The 17,664-nt window shown below is 40.6% G+C and overlaps 2 protein-coding genes across 2 annotated transcripts in view; one reads left to right on the plus strand and one right to left on the minus strand.

Moving 5' to 3' along the window:
• The window catches only part of ABCB11 (ATP binding cassette subfamily B member 11), a 54,802-nt gene extending 51,434 nt beyond the window's left edge, over window positions 1-3,368 (minus strand). The window contains exon 1 of the mRNA XM_069781312.1: window positions 3,241-3,368. The gene's annotated coding sequence lies outside the window, so the exon portion shown is untranslated. The remainder of the gene's footprint in view (window positions 1-3,240) is intronic.
• Window positions 1-14,855, plus strand: part of LOC104316152 (dehydrogenase/reductase SDR family member 9) — a 30,603-nt gene extending 15,748 nt beyond the window's left edge. Inside the window, exons 2-5 of the mRNA XM_069781318.1 lie at window positions 10,094-10,442; window positions 12,058-12,316; window positions 13,370-13,533; window positions 14,408-14,855. Of these exons, the coding sequence (XP_069637419.1) occupies window positions 10,124-10,442; window positions 12,058-12,316; window positions 13,370-13,533; window positions 14,408-14,634 (969 nt within the window). The 5' untranslated portion in view covers window positions 10,094-10,123 and the 3' untranslated portion in view covers window positions 14,635-14,855. The remainder of the gene's footprint in view (window positions 1-10,093; window positions 10,443-12,057; window positions 12,317-13,369; window positions 13,534-14,407) is intronic.
• Window positions 14,856-17,664: the final 2,809 nt, after the last annotated feature.

Consider the following 17,664-nt stretch of genomic DNA (forward strand, 5'->3'; position numbering starts at 1 on the left):
TACCTGTTTGTTAAGGGGATTTTGACTTCTAGTCCTGTTCTTCAGCATATCTGCAGTCTGTCCTACCTTTATGGCATGATCAAATTTAATAAGGATATTCTCCATTGTGTAATCCACATCATTATCAATATTACTGAATTATACCAGAAGCAAGACAGACCTCTGCAGAACTTTATTCAGTACACCCATTCATTTGGACATTGGTTCATTGATTGCTACTCTATGGATATAGTTTTTCTTGCCTAAAAGTTTCTGATGAGCAGAGACAATTTATTCACCCACTGGTCAGTAAATTCTGACCCCCTCACATTCTGTGACCCCCTAAATTGTGACCAAAATTCCCTGGCTAAGTAAATATGTAAAGCCAAATCACCACTGCAATAGCAAAATGTGTGGCCAGGACTAGAATAGTCACTTACAACATAAAATCACAAGAGCTTTTAACTCATCCCCACATACAGTGAAAAAAGGTACAATTTGAATCATAATTTTTCCATTCTCTGAGACAGATGGCAAATGGGCTGAACAAGTTATGGTACTTCTTTAGCTAAAGTCTCTACCATGAGTACAGTTCCAAGTTCTCTTTCTGCTCTTTTGCATAACAGAGAAAGCATGTAACACCTGCTTCTGTCCAGAAAGAAAGGAAAGCATCATATACATATCACTGTTTCACATGGGACCTATCTGCAAATCATTAAATTTCACTTCAGCTGTATTTGCATCAAGCATATGGAAGAGGATTTAACAAGGGCTTAAATTCCAGGTGACATTCAGTTTGTACTGAAATAAATGTAGCCTCCCAAAAAGAGCAAGCATAGATTCCTGGCAGCTTTAAGTCCCTTGAGATTGTGTTTTCACTGAAGATGAGAGTGACAATTTTCCCCAAGTGGGGAAAAATTTTCACTTACTTCTTCAGTGAAAACACAGAGCTTATTCTGCTCCCTCCCTCCTGCCTTTTGCTGTGTCTGATTGATTGAAATAGTCTCAAACAGAAGATCTCTGAAAACTGTTGGTTCAAATCATCCTAAAGTTCCAGAAGTTTCTTAAGAAAAAAAAAACAGCCAGCTCATTTTTGGCAGTTTTGTCAGTCATCGCGTTCTCAAGACAATGGGTTTTTTTATACGCCAATTCAGTTGTGAGGTTGGAGCTGGAGGTCTGAAAACACAGACTATTTGCTCCATTTACAAAGAAGTTTGACAGTGGTAGCACAGACTGGGGAGCCCTTCACAGTGACATGATTCTAAGGAAAATACAACTTAAATATGCAATTGGCCTAAGGCTGGCCAGTTTTTTTAACCTTAAGTATATGTTTTTAGGAATGACACAGTTAGAGTTAATACATTTCAAAGGCGGCCATCAGTGTGAGAAAAATAATCAAATCACAATGTTTGTATCTTTGTTAAAGCTTTTCAGATTTTTGATTCAAATGATTAAAGCATCTTTGGCTGAATTAGGAATACCCAGAAGATACCAACTGCAACCATACACTCATTTTTTTTTCTGAAAAATAAAGTTCACCACAATGGTAATTTTACTAGCAGTTTGTCCTTAAACATGAAGCCATCATTTGCTTCTAGATCTAGTACTGACTGCTTTGCACTGTTTAGCACACAAGTAATGGAACTGTATAAAGAAAGCTGAGCTAAGAGATAAGCTGCTGATTTTACACTGAAATTAGTATAATTGGAAATGTCACCTGGATTATGAAAACATGTTCTGCCGGAGTGAAGAAGTGATGTTCCTACCTGCTCTGCTATCAGAATAGATCTAAACTTTAAGGGTGGTATTTACACACACATTCCAGCAGCTTTAAAATACTTCACGACTTCATGGAAGTATAAACCTATTTAAATTAAGTGATATAAATCATTTGAACCATACTACTGAATGTGGCTCGCAGTGAAAAGCTATGAAGTGGTTAAAAAGCACCCCCCCTGCGTTTCTGCTTCAGAAAGATAAGGGATAATGTCATATTGTAAATTGATGAAGAAGGCAAGAGTAAAGCAAAGGAAAGTCACTCTCTGCCTGTCCTCTTTCAGCTATTTATTATTTGACTTTGCAATCATAACATCTATACAAGATTTTGTAATGGAACATGGTAAAAATCAATCGGTATAAGAACATCATGCTGGGAAGTCTCATTTCAGCACTTGCTCTGACACTGTATTTTAACACTATGAAATGTATTTTGCAACTGATTTTTTAAGCCTGAATGCTGATGCAGTTTTAAATAATAGGAAAAGTGGAAAAAAACCCCAATGATTGACAGACTTGAATAAGGATTCTAGTTACAAACACTTGCTAGAGCTAAACTTTCTGGAATGATGTCACTTTTCCAATAAAATTGTGACTGTTCCACATTTTTGAAAGGTAACACATTTTTCCTGTATTTTCTAACGCTCAACACATCAAATACTATCCACATACTAACCTGTCTAGCAGGCATCATTCATTAGCTGACTTAAACAGATTAGTATAGCAGATTAGCATGCTCTATTAGAATATTAAAATAACCTTCCTCAGGGTCTGAATGTTTAACTGGGGATCACTTACAACATCTTGAAAAATGCTGTTGCTGATGTCTGCATTAAAAATTATTTAGATAATAGAAATCAGAGGTAACAGAAGGGATTAGATCATCCCATCTACGCCTGTGTGTGCAAAGTACAAACTCTAGAAGCAGAGAATACCTCAGAAGCTGCACTAAGTGAAATAGCATTTTACTCTAGCCAATTAAGGTATGGATGCTGGATTTTTTTGATAAACAAAAATCTTTAAGGAACTCAAAATCCAGCTTTAAACAAGTAATACTTGGAAAATGCTAACAAAGGAACATATCCTATAGACTGAAGTAACATTAGGACCTGATCCAAAGCCCTTTGAAATCTTTTTCAAATCACATCTTTATTCAGGTCAGATCTTTATTTAACATAAAGGGGGGTGGGGGGAACAACAATGAAAACTGGCCCTGAAAGCGCTATCCTTCATTTTTCTTTAAAACTAGGTTCCTCAGATATTAATGATAGCATACATGCAGAAATTCATTTTGCTTCAAAATAGAACTTGAATGTCTTGTTCTTCAAACAGTCCCATTTAAAAAAAAAAAAACCTCACTAACTGTGCAAAGGGAATTTAGCATTTAGCGTAAATTGTTCTGAAGGAAAAATACAGGTACCTTTCAGTTCAGGAAGTTTCATCAGTTAACTCTGAAACATTAAACATGATAGATTTGTTACTCACCCGTGGCTGTGAAAAATCTTGTATCATAGAATAAATTGCACGGATCCTGTTCAATTAGTCAGTGAAGCACCCAACCATTTCCCATCATGTTTTCATTATTCTAACCCATTTGTCAGAACTGAATCTTTAAATTAGGCATTGGTTATTTGCACCTGGGTCAATAACCATGCGGTCATAATGGTTACAGTTCATTGACATCTAATGGAGGGTTTAAATTTGACTAATGTAATCTCACAAGTCAGGGCACTTGGAAAGCAATTATACATGAGGAGACCAGACGGTTCTCTGGAAAAAAAAAAAAGCTCACAATGAATGTACGGGAAGAGATTATTATAACATTATTTTATCAGCATTAGTACAGAATTACTTTATTAGCCATGCAATAATTCGGTTACACTGCTGTTCCTGCGGTAAATAGCAACTTCAGCTGAATAATATGAAAATTGGTTCAGAGATTAAGCTAAATTCAGACTAAAAACTTGCTCAAAAGCTTTGTTTTCTAACCCATAGCTTGTCCCTCTCCCCATGGCTTCTAATATTATGCCAGTCTTCCTTTAAGAAGAAGATTTTACAACATGGAAGCTCCTGAGTAGTAAGTAGTGAATTCTCGTTGGAGATGAGTCCTCCATGGATTTTTCAATAAGGGACATCAGTGAGGACAATGCTATGACCTCAGCCAATGTCACCACAGAGTTTAGAGGGAAATGGCAAACATGGTTTAGTTTCCCTCTGAAACCAGTTCTCACTACAGAGAGCCCTGACTGATAGGACAAGATAGAAAGGCAATGCCATAATCTTAGTGACTGTCAGCTCCCCTCAAGTCTTCTGTGCTCTCAAATTTTCTATGATAAAGCCTCATGCACAAAAGTGCATCACAATTAAATGTAGCTGAGCGGAACTCTATTTTTCTTGTTTAGCATCATTACTGTGTTCACAGTGACAGCATAACCAAATACAAACCTGGTGCCTTCTCCCATTTTCTTAACAAAAAGTCTCCATCTATGCTAATGTACACAGCACAGCTTTGAGAATAACACTATCTATCTGAGATGTCACAGTGCTAATCATCTTGTCCACCATATCACAGAGCCAAAGGAAAAAAAAAAGTTACTTGCAGTGCAGGGCACAGGAGTGGAAAGGCTGGAAGAAAAATTAAGTTACTTGCAGTGCAGGGCACAGGAGTGGAAAGGCTGGAAGAAAAATTATATGGTGGAGCAAAACTCTGCTTTGCTTCATTCTCCCCTGACAGCTTCTTCAGGATCAACGTGGCCAAAGGTCATGCAATGCCTTTGCTTTTCAAGGTACTTGAGCACAGCTCACACTTAGCATGCATCTCCAGACAAGGCTTGGCTTGCCAGAGACAGAATATAATTTTAGCTTTACACAAATCACTTAAGTCTTTTCACTTAAAGACTTTGCTCATCTAAGCATTCAGAAAGTGTGTGCAGAGCCTGTTTCACACTGATAATGAAGTAGATTAAGGCAGTGATGAATTGGAGCTGAGATCACAGACTACCCCAACCTTTTTGAAGGGCTCTGCTCCCTTCTAAACCTCCGCTTCTCTCAACTCATCCTTACAAAAAATCCTGAAGATTAATAAATTCTGACCTGACTTTATGACATGGGCCATAAAAATGAATCTATGCTGAAAAATCATCCATCCGTGTAGAGCAAAGCGGAGAACATAACGCACTCAGTTTTGGTCCCGCTCCCACAGAGTCACCTTCCCCTCTTACAGCTGCTAGTGGAAAAACTAGCCAAATCCACTCCATCTCCTCAAGCCCTCTTGTACTTTGTTTCCTTCTGATGTCCTAGGAAGGGAAAACTCAGTTTCTGTTGCTAGATTCAGCCCTTCAGTGAATGAAGAATTAGCCAGTGAACTGAAACAATAGAGAGCAGGACTTCAGTAAATCAAGGAGACTGAGAAGAGATGCTCCCATCCCTGAATTCCCATAGGGGACACATGCAAAATCTCTGATTTTTGGTAGGCTATAGATACTATTTAGTTCATGAAAGATGTACTGTCAGGAAAATTCCCCTCAGTTGTGGTCTGAGTTGAAGGGAAACATTTTGCTTACAGCTCATGTCATTTTAATACCTCTTTGCACAGGAAGAAAAAGATCACAATTCATTGAGCCAAACACAGTAAAATAACTGCTTCTTCCCTCAATTTGAGTAGCCGTTTATTCCAGCATATTACCATTCCAAATGAAGTTATCCTCTCTTCTCTGGATTTTTTCCAGCAGTTCATAAGAGGAAGTGAATAAAAATTAATCTTAGTTATTCTCGTACAGATAATTTCTCAGTAAGAAATGAAAGCCCACACACTGTTTTGGCACAGGACTCCTCAGCTCTAAACTGTAGTCTATAACCTATTGATCTTTATTCCAGTATGGCCAACAGCTAGTAGCAGCAATCAAATAAAATGCTTCCAAGGCTTTCTAAAGATAGCCAGAAATTTAGCACTGAGTGCTCACAGCTATGGAGGAGTAGGTGGCCACAGTTTTCCAGCCGGTGAATAGACTCAGTCTGCCACTGCAGGCTGAGACTCCAGATGAGCAGCTTGTTGCTGTGTGTTGCACTAAAGTCTGTATGCGAGTACAGCAGCCTGGACTCTCTTGCCTGACAGAAGGCATTGAGCAGACAGCTCTTACGCTTCATTAATTTATTTTTTAACCATTCATAGCCAAATTTATTTCTGTAACTAGCATACAGTGGCTCCGGGCCCAAGAAGCCAGACCCTGGATATTTCACTTGAGTATAATCTCCATCTTAATTGTGCCACTTACAGTGATAGCACCTCGGAGTGTCAGAAGTGTAAGGCAGATCTCAGTATTGTAGTACACTTCTGCTTCTGCATGATGCTTTATCTTCCTGTCCTCTGCTCCTTTGAAAAACAAAGGAAAACACTTTGTTCGCTTCTTTATTTCTCCCAGTTTTTGAAATTTTTTTTGTTATTTTGCTCCACATGCTAGCTCAATTTTTTCACCTGAATAGTATGAAGGTGAAAGTAAAGTGAACTCTAAATAAAAGCAAGTTACAGCTCTCTTTTGGTACCTTGAGGTAAGGTAAGGGACATTGAAATAAAGCAGGTACAGTTTGCAGCTTGAATTAATAGACAGATGACTTCTACATCTGTTCTTGGAGTGTCACTTGTTAAATACTCTTTATGAAATTCATCTAAAAAAATTATCACAGTTATAAAGGTATCTAGAGGACAAAACCAACAAAATTGGGCTGGAAGAGAACAACGTCCTCTGTGACACTCTGATCAGGACAGAGACTGGAGGAGTGGGAAGCTGCAGGGAAGGTCACCACACACTCACAGTTAGTCAGGCTGGCAAGTACCCACATGCTGTGTCTTCTTCTTTTCTTGGCACCACAGCAGTTACACAAACATGACTTAGTATTCACTTTGTACATGCAAAGTGAATTTTACACTGAGCTTAGTGATTTGTGATTTATGCTATTAAAAATGGAATTATGTCAATCCCATGAGGTGCGTATGTACATTATTTCCTTCAATGCAGCATGATTTTGAAAGTTACTGTCCTTTCCAAAGATCTTTAGCAAGTGTTCTACATGGAAGCCTCCTTTTTGCACCTAAGAGCAAGACTTCCTCTTTGGATGGCTGAGTTTTATCATTTTTGCTGCAAGCAAAAAGCTGTTTGTCGATGAGAAGTCAATTTCCTTTTTTTTTTTTTTTTGGCAATCAAACTACATTTCTTCATACTGAAATGGGGAATAGGAGATACTTTCCTTACAGTGAAATAAGGAAAGTACCTCCAAGCACAGAGGGGGTGTTTCTGTGAACATGACTTTCTCTTGTTATGGAAAGTAAAAAGTCCAAGTCGGTGATTATTGGGAGAGGATACCTCCAGGTGGGAGGCTAGCACAAAGAAAGAAACAAAGTTGTTTCTTCTCCCCTGGTCTAAATCATGATCAGAGACAGGAAGTCATGGTGTATTTATTTCTTGGTCACAAAAATATGCTGTACTGAAACTGCAAAATACCATCTGGAGTGGGTCCAGCAGGGAGGCCAGGAGGTAGGCAGCAAGGGACTTAACCTCTAGTAACTCGCATTGTTTCTATAGTTAGCCTCTCACCATCTGCTCTTGGAAAATACCAGAAGCAGGACATGCACTCACTTATCCTGTTGATCCTACCCAAGTCTAGAAGCTGGTACGGACTTTTTTTCTCCATTCCAAACACTGGTGCAAATAAAAATAGCAGAGGTAGCAACAACACTTCTAAAAAACAAAACAGACCAAGCCAGTAAATTTTAAATGCAAACTATAACATTCATATTAAAATAAAGTGACTCACCTTGTTAAAATTAAAAAAAAAAAAAAAAATCCCTTCAAAAAGACTTCTCTGAGAGTGCCTGCCCTACCCTCTGGGCAACCGGCCCCAGGTCACCTCGCCTGTTCCTGTCAGGAGGTGGCACGTCCCCATGAGCCTGCCTGTCCCCTGCGCCTCCGCTCCCTTTCCCAAACACTCTTCAGTGCCACCACTCAAATGCCTTTGGGGCTTCTGACTGAATGCTGCTTATCACTCTCCCTCCTGGAAACCAGGGAGAAATACATTTTTTTCTTGATGAGCCCTTTGCTTTTTTCCTTTTTTGGTTTGTGGCCCCTATAAAAAAATTGGAGGTAGATCTTTACATTGCAAAGCTGTGGGCAGGCACTGGACCTGTCAGTCTCCCTGGCAGGCTGGAGTTGGAAACACAGCCTGTACAAAGCCGTCTAACTGAAAACCTTGTAATTTCAGCACTTTATTAATTTGATATAAAGTCCCACCGACCCATTGATTAAGGATCACAGGGACCAGAAGTTAACCTGATCGTCTAAGGCCCATGTTTGTAGACGTGCCTGTTGCCATGGCAAAAACAGGCCTTTTCCCTCAGTCTAGCTAGGTTGGCTTTTATTTTTATTTATTGACGAGGTTGCAGATCAGGCCAAAACTCCGTTTTGTTTCTGCTCATTGACTAGTTATGCTTTGTATCTACTTTATAGTTGACGTAGGGCGTGATGAAACACAGTTCTGCCTCCCCCTTTTCTCTGGAGGGACTCTTCTCCAACCTCCGTCCCTGGGCCCCCTGGTTTGCCGCCGTGGCCGGAGCCTGCACAGGCTTCACACACGCGAGGTGCGGGTGTCCGGCATGGCTGAGCTCCAGGGGCAGGGAGGTGTGGGAGGACGGGAGCGGCAGGGAAACGGTGCCTCTGTGCCAAGGAGGGCATGTCTCCACACAGCCGCCGCCAGCCAGGCTGGCTCTGGCTCTCAGGCGTAACAGCCAGGGACTGCCCAGGCTGCTAGTCAGCTGCAGGCGAAGGAAGGCTGCGAAGGAATATGGCAGCTCCGAGCAGAGCAAGGGATATTATAAAGAGAATGGTAACTTTAATAAGGGTTGCAAGAGAAGGAAAGCCGGCCGCTGTGCTGGGTCTGCTGTGCGTGCATACATATGCCGAGAGAAAAATTTCCTTGTCTTAAAGGAAGTTTGAAATACTACACAGGGGAGGCGGTTACCTAATCACTTCTTCATACTTTCTTCACTACTGATGCTGCAGAGGAAGTTAAGCAACAAAAACTAGCATCTCTGCATTGCAACTTTTGCAACACCCGGGTTAACTTCCAGCCAGCACAAGAAGCTGCATTTCACCAGCACACATATTTATGTAAACAAGCACCATGAGCAGCCACGGGGCTTGCGATAAAAATGGAGATATATTGAACCTCCCATGTCAGAGCAGAAAGCAGTTCTACGTGCAGAAAATAAAAGCAGTATTCCTGTTCCTATTACGATACTTAAAAACATGTCAGGTGTTTGCAATTTCCTTCTAAATTAGGTTTTGCCAGAGGAGAATTTGACCATAGTAAATGCAACTCATTGCATCTTGCCCTGCAGAGACGGATTGTCTGTAAGCAATCTCTAAAAAGGTCTGTACTCCTTTACATCTAGTTAAAATTATTTTTTTAGTCGATTGCATTAAGCATCTCCTGTTTTCTGGACCATGAGCACTCATGAAGAAGTATAACTGAATTGTTTTCTCTAAGCGGAATTTCATCCATCATCAATAGTTACTTACAAGTGCACTATTAAGTCAATTGGAGTATAATCCCAGATATGCAGGCTCTTTCCAAACATATTTTGCAGTACTGATGTTGTCACACTGCCTGAGCTTCACTCCGGCAGGCAAAGTGTTCCAACCTGCACCCTCCTTCCTGTGCTCAGGGACCATCACGTGCACACTCCCACAGCCTAGCTGATGGGGATGTATTTCTTGAGAGGCAAGGAGGCAGTAATTGCTACTCTCTTTCTTGAGAGTCTGGCGCTGGCAACCAAAGGTTTTAGTAAAATAAAGTAAATAATTTTTCGTGGCTAGCATTGCGTACATGTCCACAGTAACAAGAAAGGTTCTGGGTCCTGCTGATCTTGCTTGACCGTTTGTTGCCAGCTGGCTCCAGTCTCACTCTTTAATTTTCTCTGAACTGACACTAAGTTCAGACATTTCTGTTGGTTTCCATTCTTTTTTTTTTTTCTGGTTTCCATTTAATTTTTGCTAGACTTTTCTAGTCAGCATTTCTCCCAGATATGTTCAATGGGAGCTTACTGACCTGGCAGCAGTAACCTAATATGGACAGCATTATTCTTTGTAAACTTATTACAATCTCCAGTTCTCATTTCTGCTCAAGGAAGGACTTTGTTTGTTTTAGCACAAGGAGGCCACTGCTCTGAATTGTGCCTGCTTCTCTGAATAGTTGCAGTTAGCCAACTCAAGAAAAAAAAAGAAGAAAAACAACTAACTAGCAATCCCTGAAAAACTAGCACCTTTTTTTTTTTTTTTCATTTCAGGAGAACGTGTCCAGAAGACTTCAGTAAAAAATGCTTTACTACGTATTATTCTTTCTTGGCATCATCTCTCTGTGGTGGCATTGGAGGGCAAGAAGGAGGATGAGGGTTACGAATCTTACCGGAAAATACATATTCATCACTGGATGTGACACAGGATTTGGAAATATGGCAGCAAAGGTTTTTGATAAAAAGGGATTCCGTGTTTTTGCCAGCTGTCTGACTGAAACAGGAGCCAAAGAGTTAAAAGCTGTGACCTCGAAGCAGCTTCAGACAGTGCTGCTAGATGTGAGAGATTCAGACAGTATTAAAAAAGTGGCTGCAAGGGTCAAAGCTGAAGTTCAGTCAGAAGGTGAGTGCCAGGATATCTGTCTTTAAAAAAAAAAAAAGCAGCAGTTTTCCTAAAAACACCATGCTACGTTCACAGCTTAATTTAACTGACAGTTGACAAGTGTGTGTGCATGTCTTGTCCCCTTCCAGAAACATGGAAGAAGATCTCACTAGAGGGATGTTTTATACATCTAGTTAGTGGTAGGTAACTATTTGGGAATGTGCTCAAAAAGTCAGGCTTATCAATACATCATTGTCAGAACAGGAATCCAGTCCCTGGAACCTTCGTTGGGACTGTTTGCACTCACATGCTTATCTGGGTTATGGCACGAGTGCTCAGCACCTCCCATGCTGTTACCCAGCTAGGGAACAAATTAAATAAATTCCACTTAGCAAGTTTAAAGAGTTTTTATTTTAAGAATTGAATACATATAGTAAATGATCTGTAAGTAATCGCTCATTCTATCAAAAGCAAAAATTACATATGAACTTTATTGAATAAATCTGAATATATTTTGGAATATTGCTTGCAGACCATCTGAAAAATAGAAAAATCCCTTATCTCTGACCCAGCAAGTTGTGCAGTACAAGATGCTGCTGCTGTTACTGATGCTAATTGGTTTCAGTAAAAGTGGTATCGCAGTAGTTTACAAAGGCCCAAGATCCTATGGGCTGAATTCTGCTAACTTTGAGTCTTAAATCTGGTCTATTATGATGTGCCATAGTACCAATTATACTTCATGCTAAATTCCAATCTCCATTCAACCTTTCATCTCTTCATAAAATTGCTTTTAACTTGCCAAATTGCTTTTATTTGAAACTGTGCTTGGTTTCAGGCCAAAAGTGATTTTTTCCCCAAGAAAAACTATGAGTAAGATCAGGCCAGCAAAAGTATTCATTCACACAATTCTAACAGCTGATACAAGAGAAGAACTGGTTTTTCATTTCTGTATTTTCCCCTCCCACTTCTGAGGGCTCAGAAATGTTTTTCAAATCAATCTAGTGGTTTTTCCTTGCCTCCACCTCATTTTTTGGAGCTGGCTGTTCATTTAAAAAAAAAAACCAGTCCTTCCCATTTCCAGCTGGGGCATGTCAGTCAATGTGAGGCATAAGTTCTCTGCTACAACAAAAATGTCAGTGGGGGTAAAAAGAATAGCAAAAGCCTTCCCTGTCACACAGTTCCCATCTTGTTTTCAAACCTTTGAGAAGGATTTTAAAATTTTTTTTGTTATCAAGAGCTGGTCTTTATTGTCCTGGCACCTCACCCATCTCAGAACCAGGGCACACTTACCTGTGTCTCAGGACAATCTACCTGTACCAATATAGTTGGTACCTGTCACCCAATATAGTTGCTCTTTGCCGTACCTGGTCTTCGTCTACTGCCCTTTCCCCCACAAAAAGCCAAAATGCTGTGGCAGGGGGAAGACTACGCAAAGGGTGATGGAAAGCATGGTGATAAAACCTGGACACTGAGAATAAGGCTGAATACTGCAGGACATTCTCAGGCAATTCCTCCAAATCTGTATTGCCTTCTTGGTCCCTCACTGATTTTCTGTGAAGTCTCACCCACTTCAATTAATCTGACACATTAGATGAAAATTTGCTTCCTGACTTTCTTCTTCTTTTTTTCCCTACAGGTCTTTGGGGACTTGTCAATAATGCTGGGATTATGGGGATATCAGCTCCTACAGACTGGCTGGATATTGAGCACTTTAGAGAACCAATTGAAGTTAATTTAATTGGACTCATAAATGTTACAATAAATATGCTTCCCTTGATAAAAAAAGCAAAGGGAAGGATAGTAAATGTATCCAGTGTTGGAGGTCGCCTAGCATTCAGTGGTGGAGGCTATTTTGCTTCAAAGTTTGGGGTAGAAGGATTTAATGACAGCTTAAGGTATAACACTCACTATGAGGAAAGACCACTGTTTTTTTTCCTAAGGCTCATATACTAACTAAAAACTGGCACATGCAGACTGGGAGCTGATTTACAATCCTGGCACTTGGTATAAAATTGAAAAACATTAGACACTTTGGACTAATTCTTCTGAAAAGTTCTTTTGCTCAACACAGATTATGCCACTTTTGAAATGGTACAAAGCCTGTTGGGCATGCAAGCTGTCCTCAAGTATTATTGCAGTGTAGTTGGTACTCTTACAGATTCACAACTAGCCTACCTTAGTGTGCACAGAGGCCTTATTGCAGAGGAAGCTCCACTCAAGGGAACTGAGAAGTCTTTGCAATATGAACCTAATTCTCCTAGTTGAAAAGTACAACTAGAAACTTCCAGCAGCCGCCCATCCAGAAAAAATACATACCATGAGTTATCGCATGATAGTAACTTTCGTCTAAGCTTTCTTCTCCAAAGTGTCTTCTCTTTATTATCCTGATCATTAGAGAGATCTAGAGAACGTAGCAAACTAATCCTGGGGACCACCATGGCTTCCTCTTGTAACACAGACAGGGAGCTATTTGTGTGCCTAAATATATAGTGCCATTTTAGATACTGGGACACCCACACAGGGCTGACAGATATGAGGTGGGGCCAGAAGGAACTGTACCGATCTGGAGCATAAGCCAGAAGTTGAGAAGGATTTCCTAACACATGTAAAATGGCTCTAACCTCTTGCATTTAGGCAGCCAGGCAGTCTTACAGACAAATCAGATAACTAATGAGCTACTGCAAGGTGAACTAGGATGGGAAATACACTCTGCCAGCTACTGCACAGTCACTGCCCATGCGTGTTCTCACTCTGTGAAGCAGGTATGAGAGTTCATCCCTCTTTCATTTAGGGATAACAATCTGAAAGTTCACAACCATGAACAAACCTTCACAGTATTTGTGTGCTGGTGTGCCATGTAAAGACAGAAATAAAAGTGTTAGTACAGCAAAAAATCCCAAAGTATTAATAATGTGTAATGTGATTAAATCATTGGGCTGTCTTTACAGGAGAGATATGAAAGCTTTTGGAGTTAAGGTTTGTTGCATTCAACCTGGACTGTTCAAAACAGCATTATCCAATCCAACAAAAATTATGAAAGAGAAGGAGGTTATTTGGAATAAGCTTCCCCCTGATATTAAAATGCAATATGGAGAGGACTATTTTCAGAAAGGTGAGGCAATTTCCAGACATTTGTATCAAAAGAAGCAATGCATTTCTTGCTGAGAAAGCTTTGCAAAGTAGCTTTATATCTTCTAATCATTCTGACTTTTTGGAAAGACTGTGATGGGAAAAGTTACTTTTCAAATGCATCTGTATCACAGTATGACTATCTGCACTAAAGACTTGTTCTGAGAAGCTTTATTCAAATCTCAGTTGATGATTAATTATTCGTGTTGGCATGAAGCTTTTGAGCAAACTCCCAAACAGAAAAACTTTTATCTGATAATGTAATCGATGTGCTTGATGTGTTTTTCTGTCATTATTGTTTATTTGTTTAGTAATCAAATAGGGATCAATTCCCTTTGCTTCTGCTGTCCCCAGTCGTGATGAAGTCACTCAGGACCTGTCTGACAGACACTTGCTAAGCCTGCTTGAACAGGGGCTGCTTGTCTTTCGATCCTTGGACTTTCTTGTCCCTCGATTTTTTTCTTTATAATTGTGTTTCATGACTTTCCACAAAGCAGTTTCCTCATTACAAGAGACTCATTTACAACTACAGCACTTCAGTTTCCCTTTGCCTCTTATATAGTTATGTTTATTCTGAGCTACTGTCAATGCTGATTGCCTATCCTCAGACCATACAGGCCCAGTTTTGCCATGACTGTTCCACAATTAAGGGTAACTAGGCTGCTTTTGGGGTCAAGGATATCACAAGGTCATTACGGGCAGGGACTTGGTCCTCAGAAACTGCTACAAATTCTTGTGTAGGCAGAAAGAAGAAATACCAGTTCCTTAGTGAAATTGTACAGATCAGTGCAGGGGAAGAGTTAAAAGTCACCTTGCCTGGCTGTCACTAAATGATCTTCTTTTTTTGAGCTTTACAGATGCAGCAAAGAAACAAAAGCTGTCCAAGATGTGTCTTAACGAGGACATTTCACCGGTTGTTCAGTGCATGGAGCATGCCCTAACCAGCCTCCATCCACATGCCCATTACATTGTTGGGCAGGATGCCAAGTTGTTTTGGAATCCCCTCTCAAGAATGCCAGCAATCATACAAGACTTCCTACTGCTGCAGAACAGAGTAGAGCTTGCAGTTTCCCATGCAAAGTAAATATTTGCCGATATATATCCCCCATCACGGACAAGGCTGATTCTATAAGATCTGTCCTTTATATTGGCATGATACAAACTATGTATGAAATACACATGCATTCTTTATAAACGTAAGAGATATATCTATTCCTCCAATATCGCTACTAGTAAAAAAAAATATTTCGTTTTTAACATGTAAACCAGAAAGAACAAAAGAACTATTAAAACTTTCAGAAATGACTAAGATTTTTCAGTTCCTTCACCTTTAAGGTGCTCTGTTTGAGAACCCTTGGGGGCTCCAGTTTTCACAAAGATCTGTAAGAAAAATATCCCAGGAAAATGGGGAATGTGGCTTTAAGTGCTGACAGCAGGAAGAGTTCGGTCATCTCAGGCAGAGGAGGGAATGGAAACAGGGCCTTCCTCTGGGAGAAGTGAACTCTTGCAATATAAACTAGGAAGGAGGGCAGAAAATCCTCTTCCTCATGCTGCTTTCTTCAGCAGTCACCCCTGTTCAGTTCTGCGGCCAAGGAAACTGTGGTTGCCTTTCCTTGGCACAGTCCTAACTGGAAAAAGAGCAAAATAAATTGCCCAAGACATTGAGCTGGTTGGGATTCACACCCCTTCCTGCTTACAGGACTTTGCAAGACTTAGGTGAGGCATTTTCCTATTCAGCATGCTAAATCTTGAGGATCTCTAAAGTCCAACTCTACCCCTCTGTTGTAAAGGATCCATAGCTACAAATGTAGACTGTGGATCCAGTTACAGGGGCCTAATACCTGCAATTAAAGTAGTGAAGAGCTGAGGCTTTTTTTTTTATTTAAAAAAAAAAAAAAAAATGTGAGCTTGCAAGATGTCAAGTCTGGGAGCTATTTCTTGGCATAAAAATAGTAGCCCTGTGTTTTGTGAGATGCTGAGTAATTCCTGTGGAGAGGTGCTGCTCTTGTTCAATTCCTGATACAAGTGGCTGTTAAGACCCAGGTCCACTGGAATTAATCATGGCAAAGTGCTTGAGAACTGCAGAGACCCCACGTCAACTCTGTAACTGTGCATTGCTCAGGAAGCCATTTCCCACTGCCATGGAAACTACTCGGCAATGAAACAAATGCTTTCCTCATGCTGGTGGATTTGCTGTGACATGATTGGAGTAAAGAGCAGGTTACCCAGTGGCTATACAAATAGTGCTAGTTTTCAATTTAGTTTCTATGGTGCTTGCAAAACAACAATTCTACTTTTCTTGGTGCAGCTTATGCTTAGGCTTTAGTGGGGTCATTTAATTTATGTCTCAGTTACCTGGAAAAGTTACTCCTTCTAGAGCAGGTTTGAGGTGAATACCTCTCAACTGGCTACTCTTACTGAGGTATTGATGGCATTGCTGTAGTAAATTTTACTTTGAAACCAACTTTCTGTCAATAAAAGTGACAGAAAACCTGTTTTTATTTGTTTAACATTTAATCCAAAGGCTGCTGTGTGGCTGTCTGGTGAGCTAGTAGCTTCCCTGTCCCAATCTGCACGAGCTGTTAGCTTTCCGGGCAAGAGAACAGTCCATCCCAGTCAGTGGAATTCTTGGCCCCTGCAGAGCAGGCAGCATCAGGCCCTAGGGATGTGAATCTTGTCCTCTGAACTTAGCAGACAGCCCTAGTGTCATTTCACACAGAGCCTTTCTAGAAGCGAAAGTGGGGTTTTTTTCCCCCCCAAGATTACTCAGCCAAAAGTGATTAGGGAAACAGAGAAAGTATGAAATGACACCACCTGTTCTGGTCTTTATCTTTAGAAATTACAGTTTGGCTGGTTTAATTCAGTCCCTGTCAGACCACAAGTATACTGTCAGCTGCTGTTAAGACCCTAGCACTGTGAAAGTTAACATTTAAAGGACAATACAAACAGAATTTGGGACAGGACACAGTAGCTGTAAATATATTATTTACATTAGAAATGCAGGAAAAATAACAGCTGCTCAATGTATTACTTCTCACTGTATGAAGGGCCAGATTCTGCTGGCATTTTCTCTCCCAGAACCAGATGCCTCGTTTACTCAAGTGCTAGCAAAAAAAGCCAGCAACCTCTGGAAATGAACAAACCACAGTGTGCTCTGCTATGGCTATCAAAACCTGTCCTGCTCACAAGACTGTATGAGGCAGGTGAATATTCAGACACATGTTTTTAGGGACTAGAAGGGACTTGTTCAGGAGAAGACCCATGACTTCCACAAGGTCAAAAGGTCCTGGGGGACTGCACCCACAGCACCTGGCTTTGGTTAGCTTGTTAGAGCCAGCACACAAAGGTGTGCTTGAAAACCCTCACTTGTCCAGCAGGAATAATGTTAGCTTCTTGCTTTTCACTTGACTACCGAATTTCCTTCCCCAATGTTATGCTTCAAGCAGGGTAATTTTTCCACATCCTTTCTAGGACTCAGGGATCTCATTATGAAATACACCTAAGGAGTCAATGGGAAATCAGACAGTCAGTTGCTGCTTTCTGCAGATGAAAGACTGTCTCATGCCAAGCTCTCTAACGGAAAGCTACATATGGAGCTCACACTTTGCTTATATGGTTTCTCTTTTGTTAAGCTCCCTCACATGCTGTGCTCTGAGCAAGTCGGAGGATCCTCTGTGAGAAAGGGAACTTACTGGAAAAATTCCCCATTTTGATGTTTTCTGATATGCTAAACAGGATCTATTCAGCTTTTTGAAATTATTTTCTACAGTTCAAAAGGAGTTTGCTGAGAAAAAAAAAATCAGCAGTAGAGAAACTATTCTTATGTTTTTTTCTCGTACAGTTGTGTGGCAAAGGATTGCTACCTACAATAGCAGGACTCCTGGCCTGACACTGCTGGAGAATGTTCCCCTACAACAGGCTTTGCATGCTGGTGGAGTGCTGTTTTGTGGTCATTTCAACCACGTTGCAGAGCCTGTCATTTGAATCAGGCCAGACAGGACTAGGCAGACCCAGCGGGCACATCTGCCAGGCTTGTGCTGGTGAGGAAATCTCTGCTAGCCACCTGTTGAATCCCCAAGTCTCCAGCAAGCTGCACGCATCTCCTGAGTGCCCT

The sequence above is a fragment of the Haliaeetus albicilla genome, chromosome 4, assembly GCF_947461875.1.
Source record: "Haliaeetus albicilla chromosome 4, bHalAlb1.1, whole genome shotgun sequence".
NCBI classification, from domain to species: Eukaryota; Metazoa; Chordata; class Aves; order Accipitriformes; family Accipitridae; genus Haliaeetus; species Haliaeetus albicilla.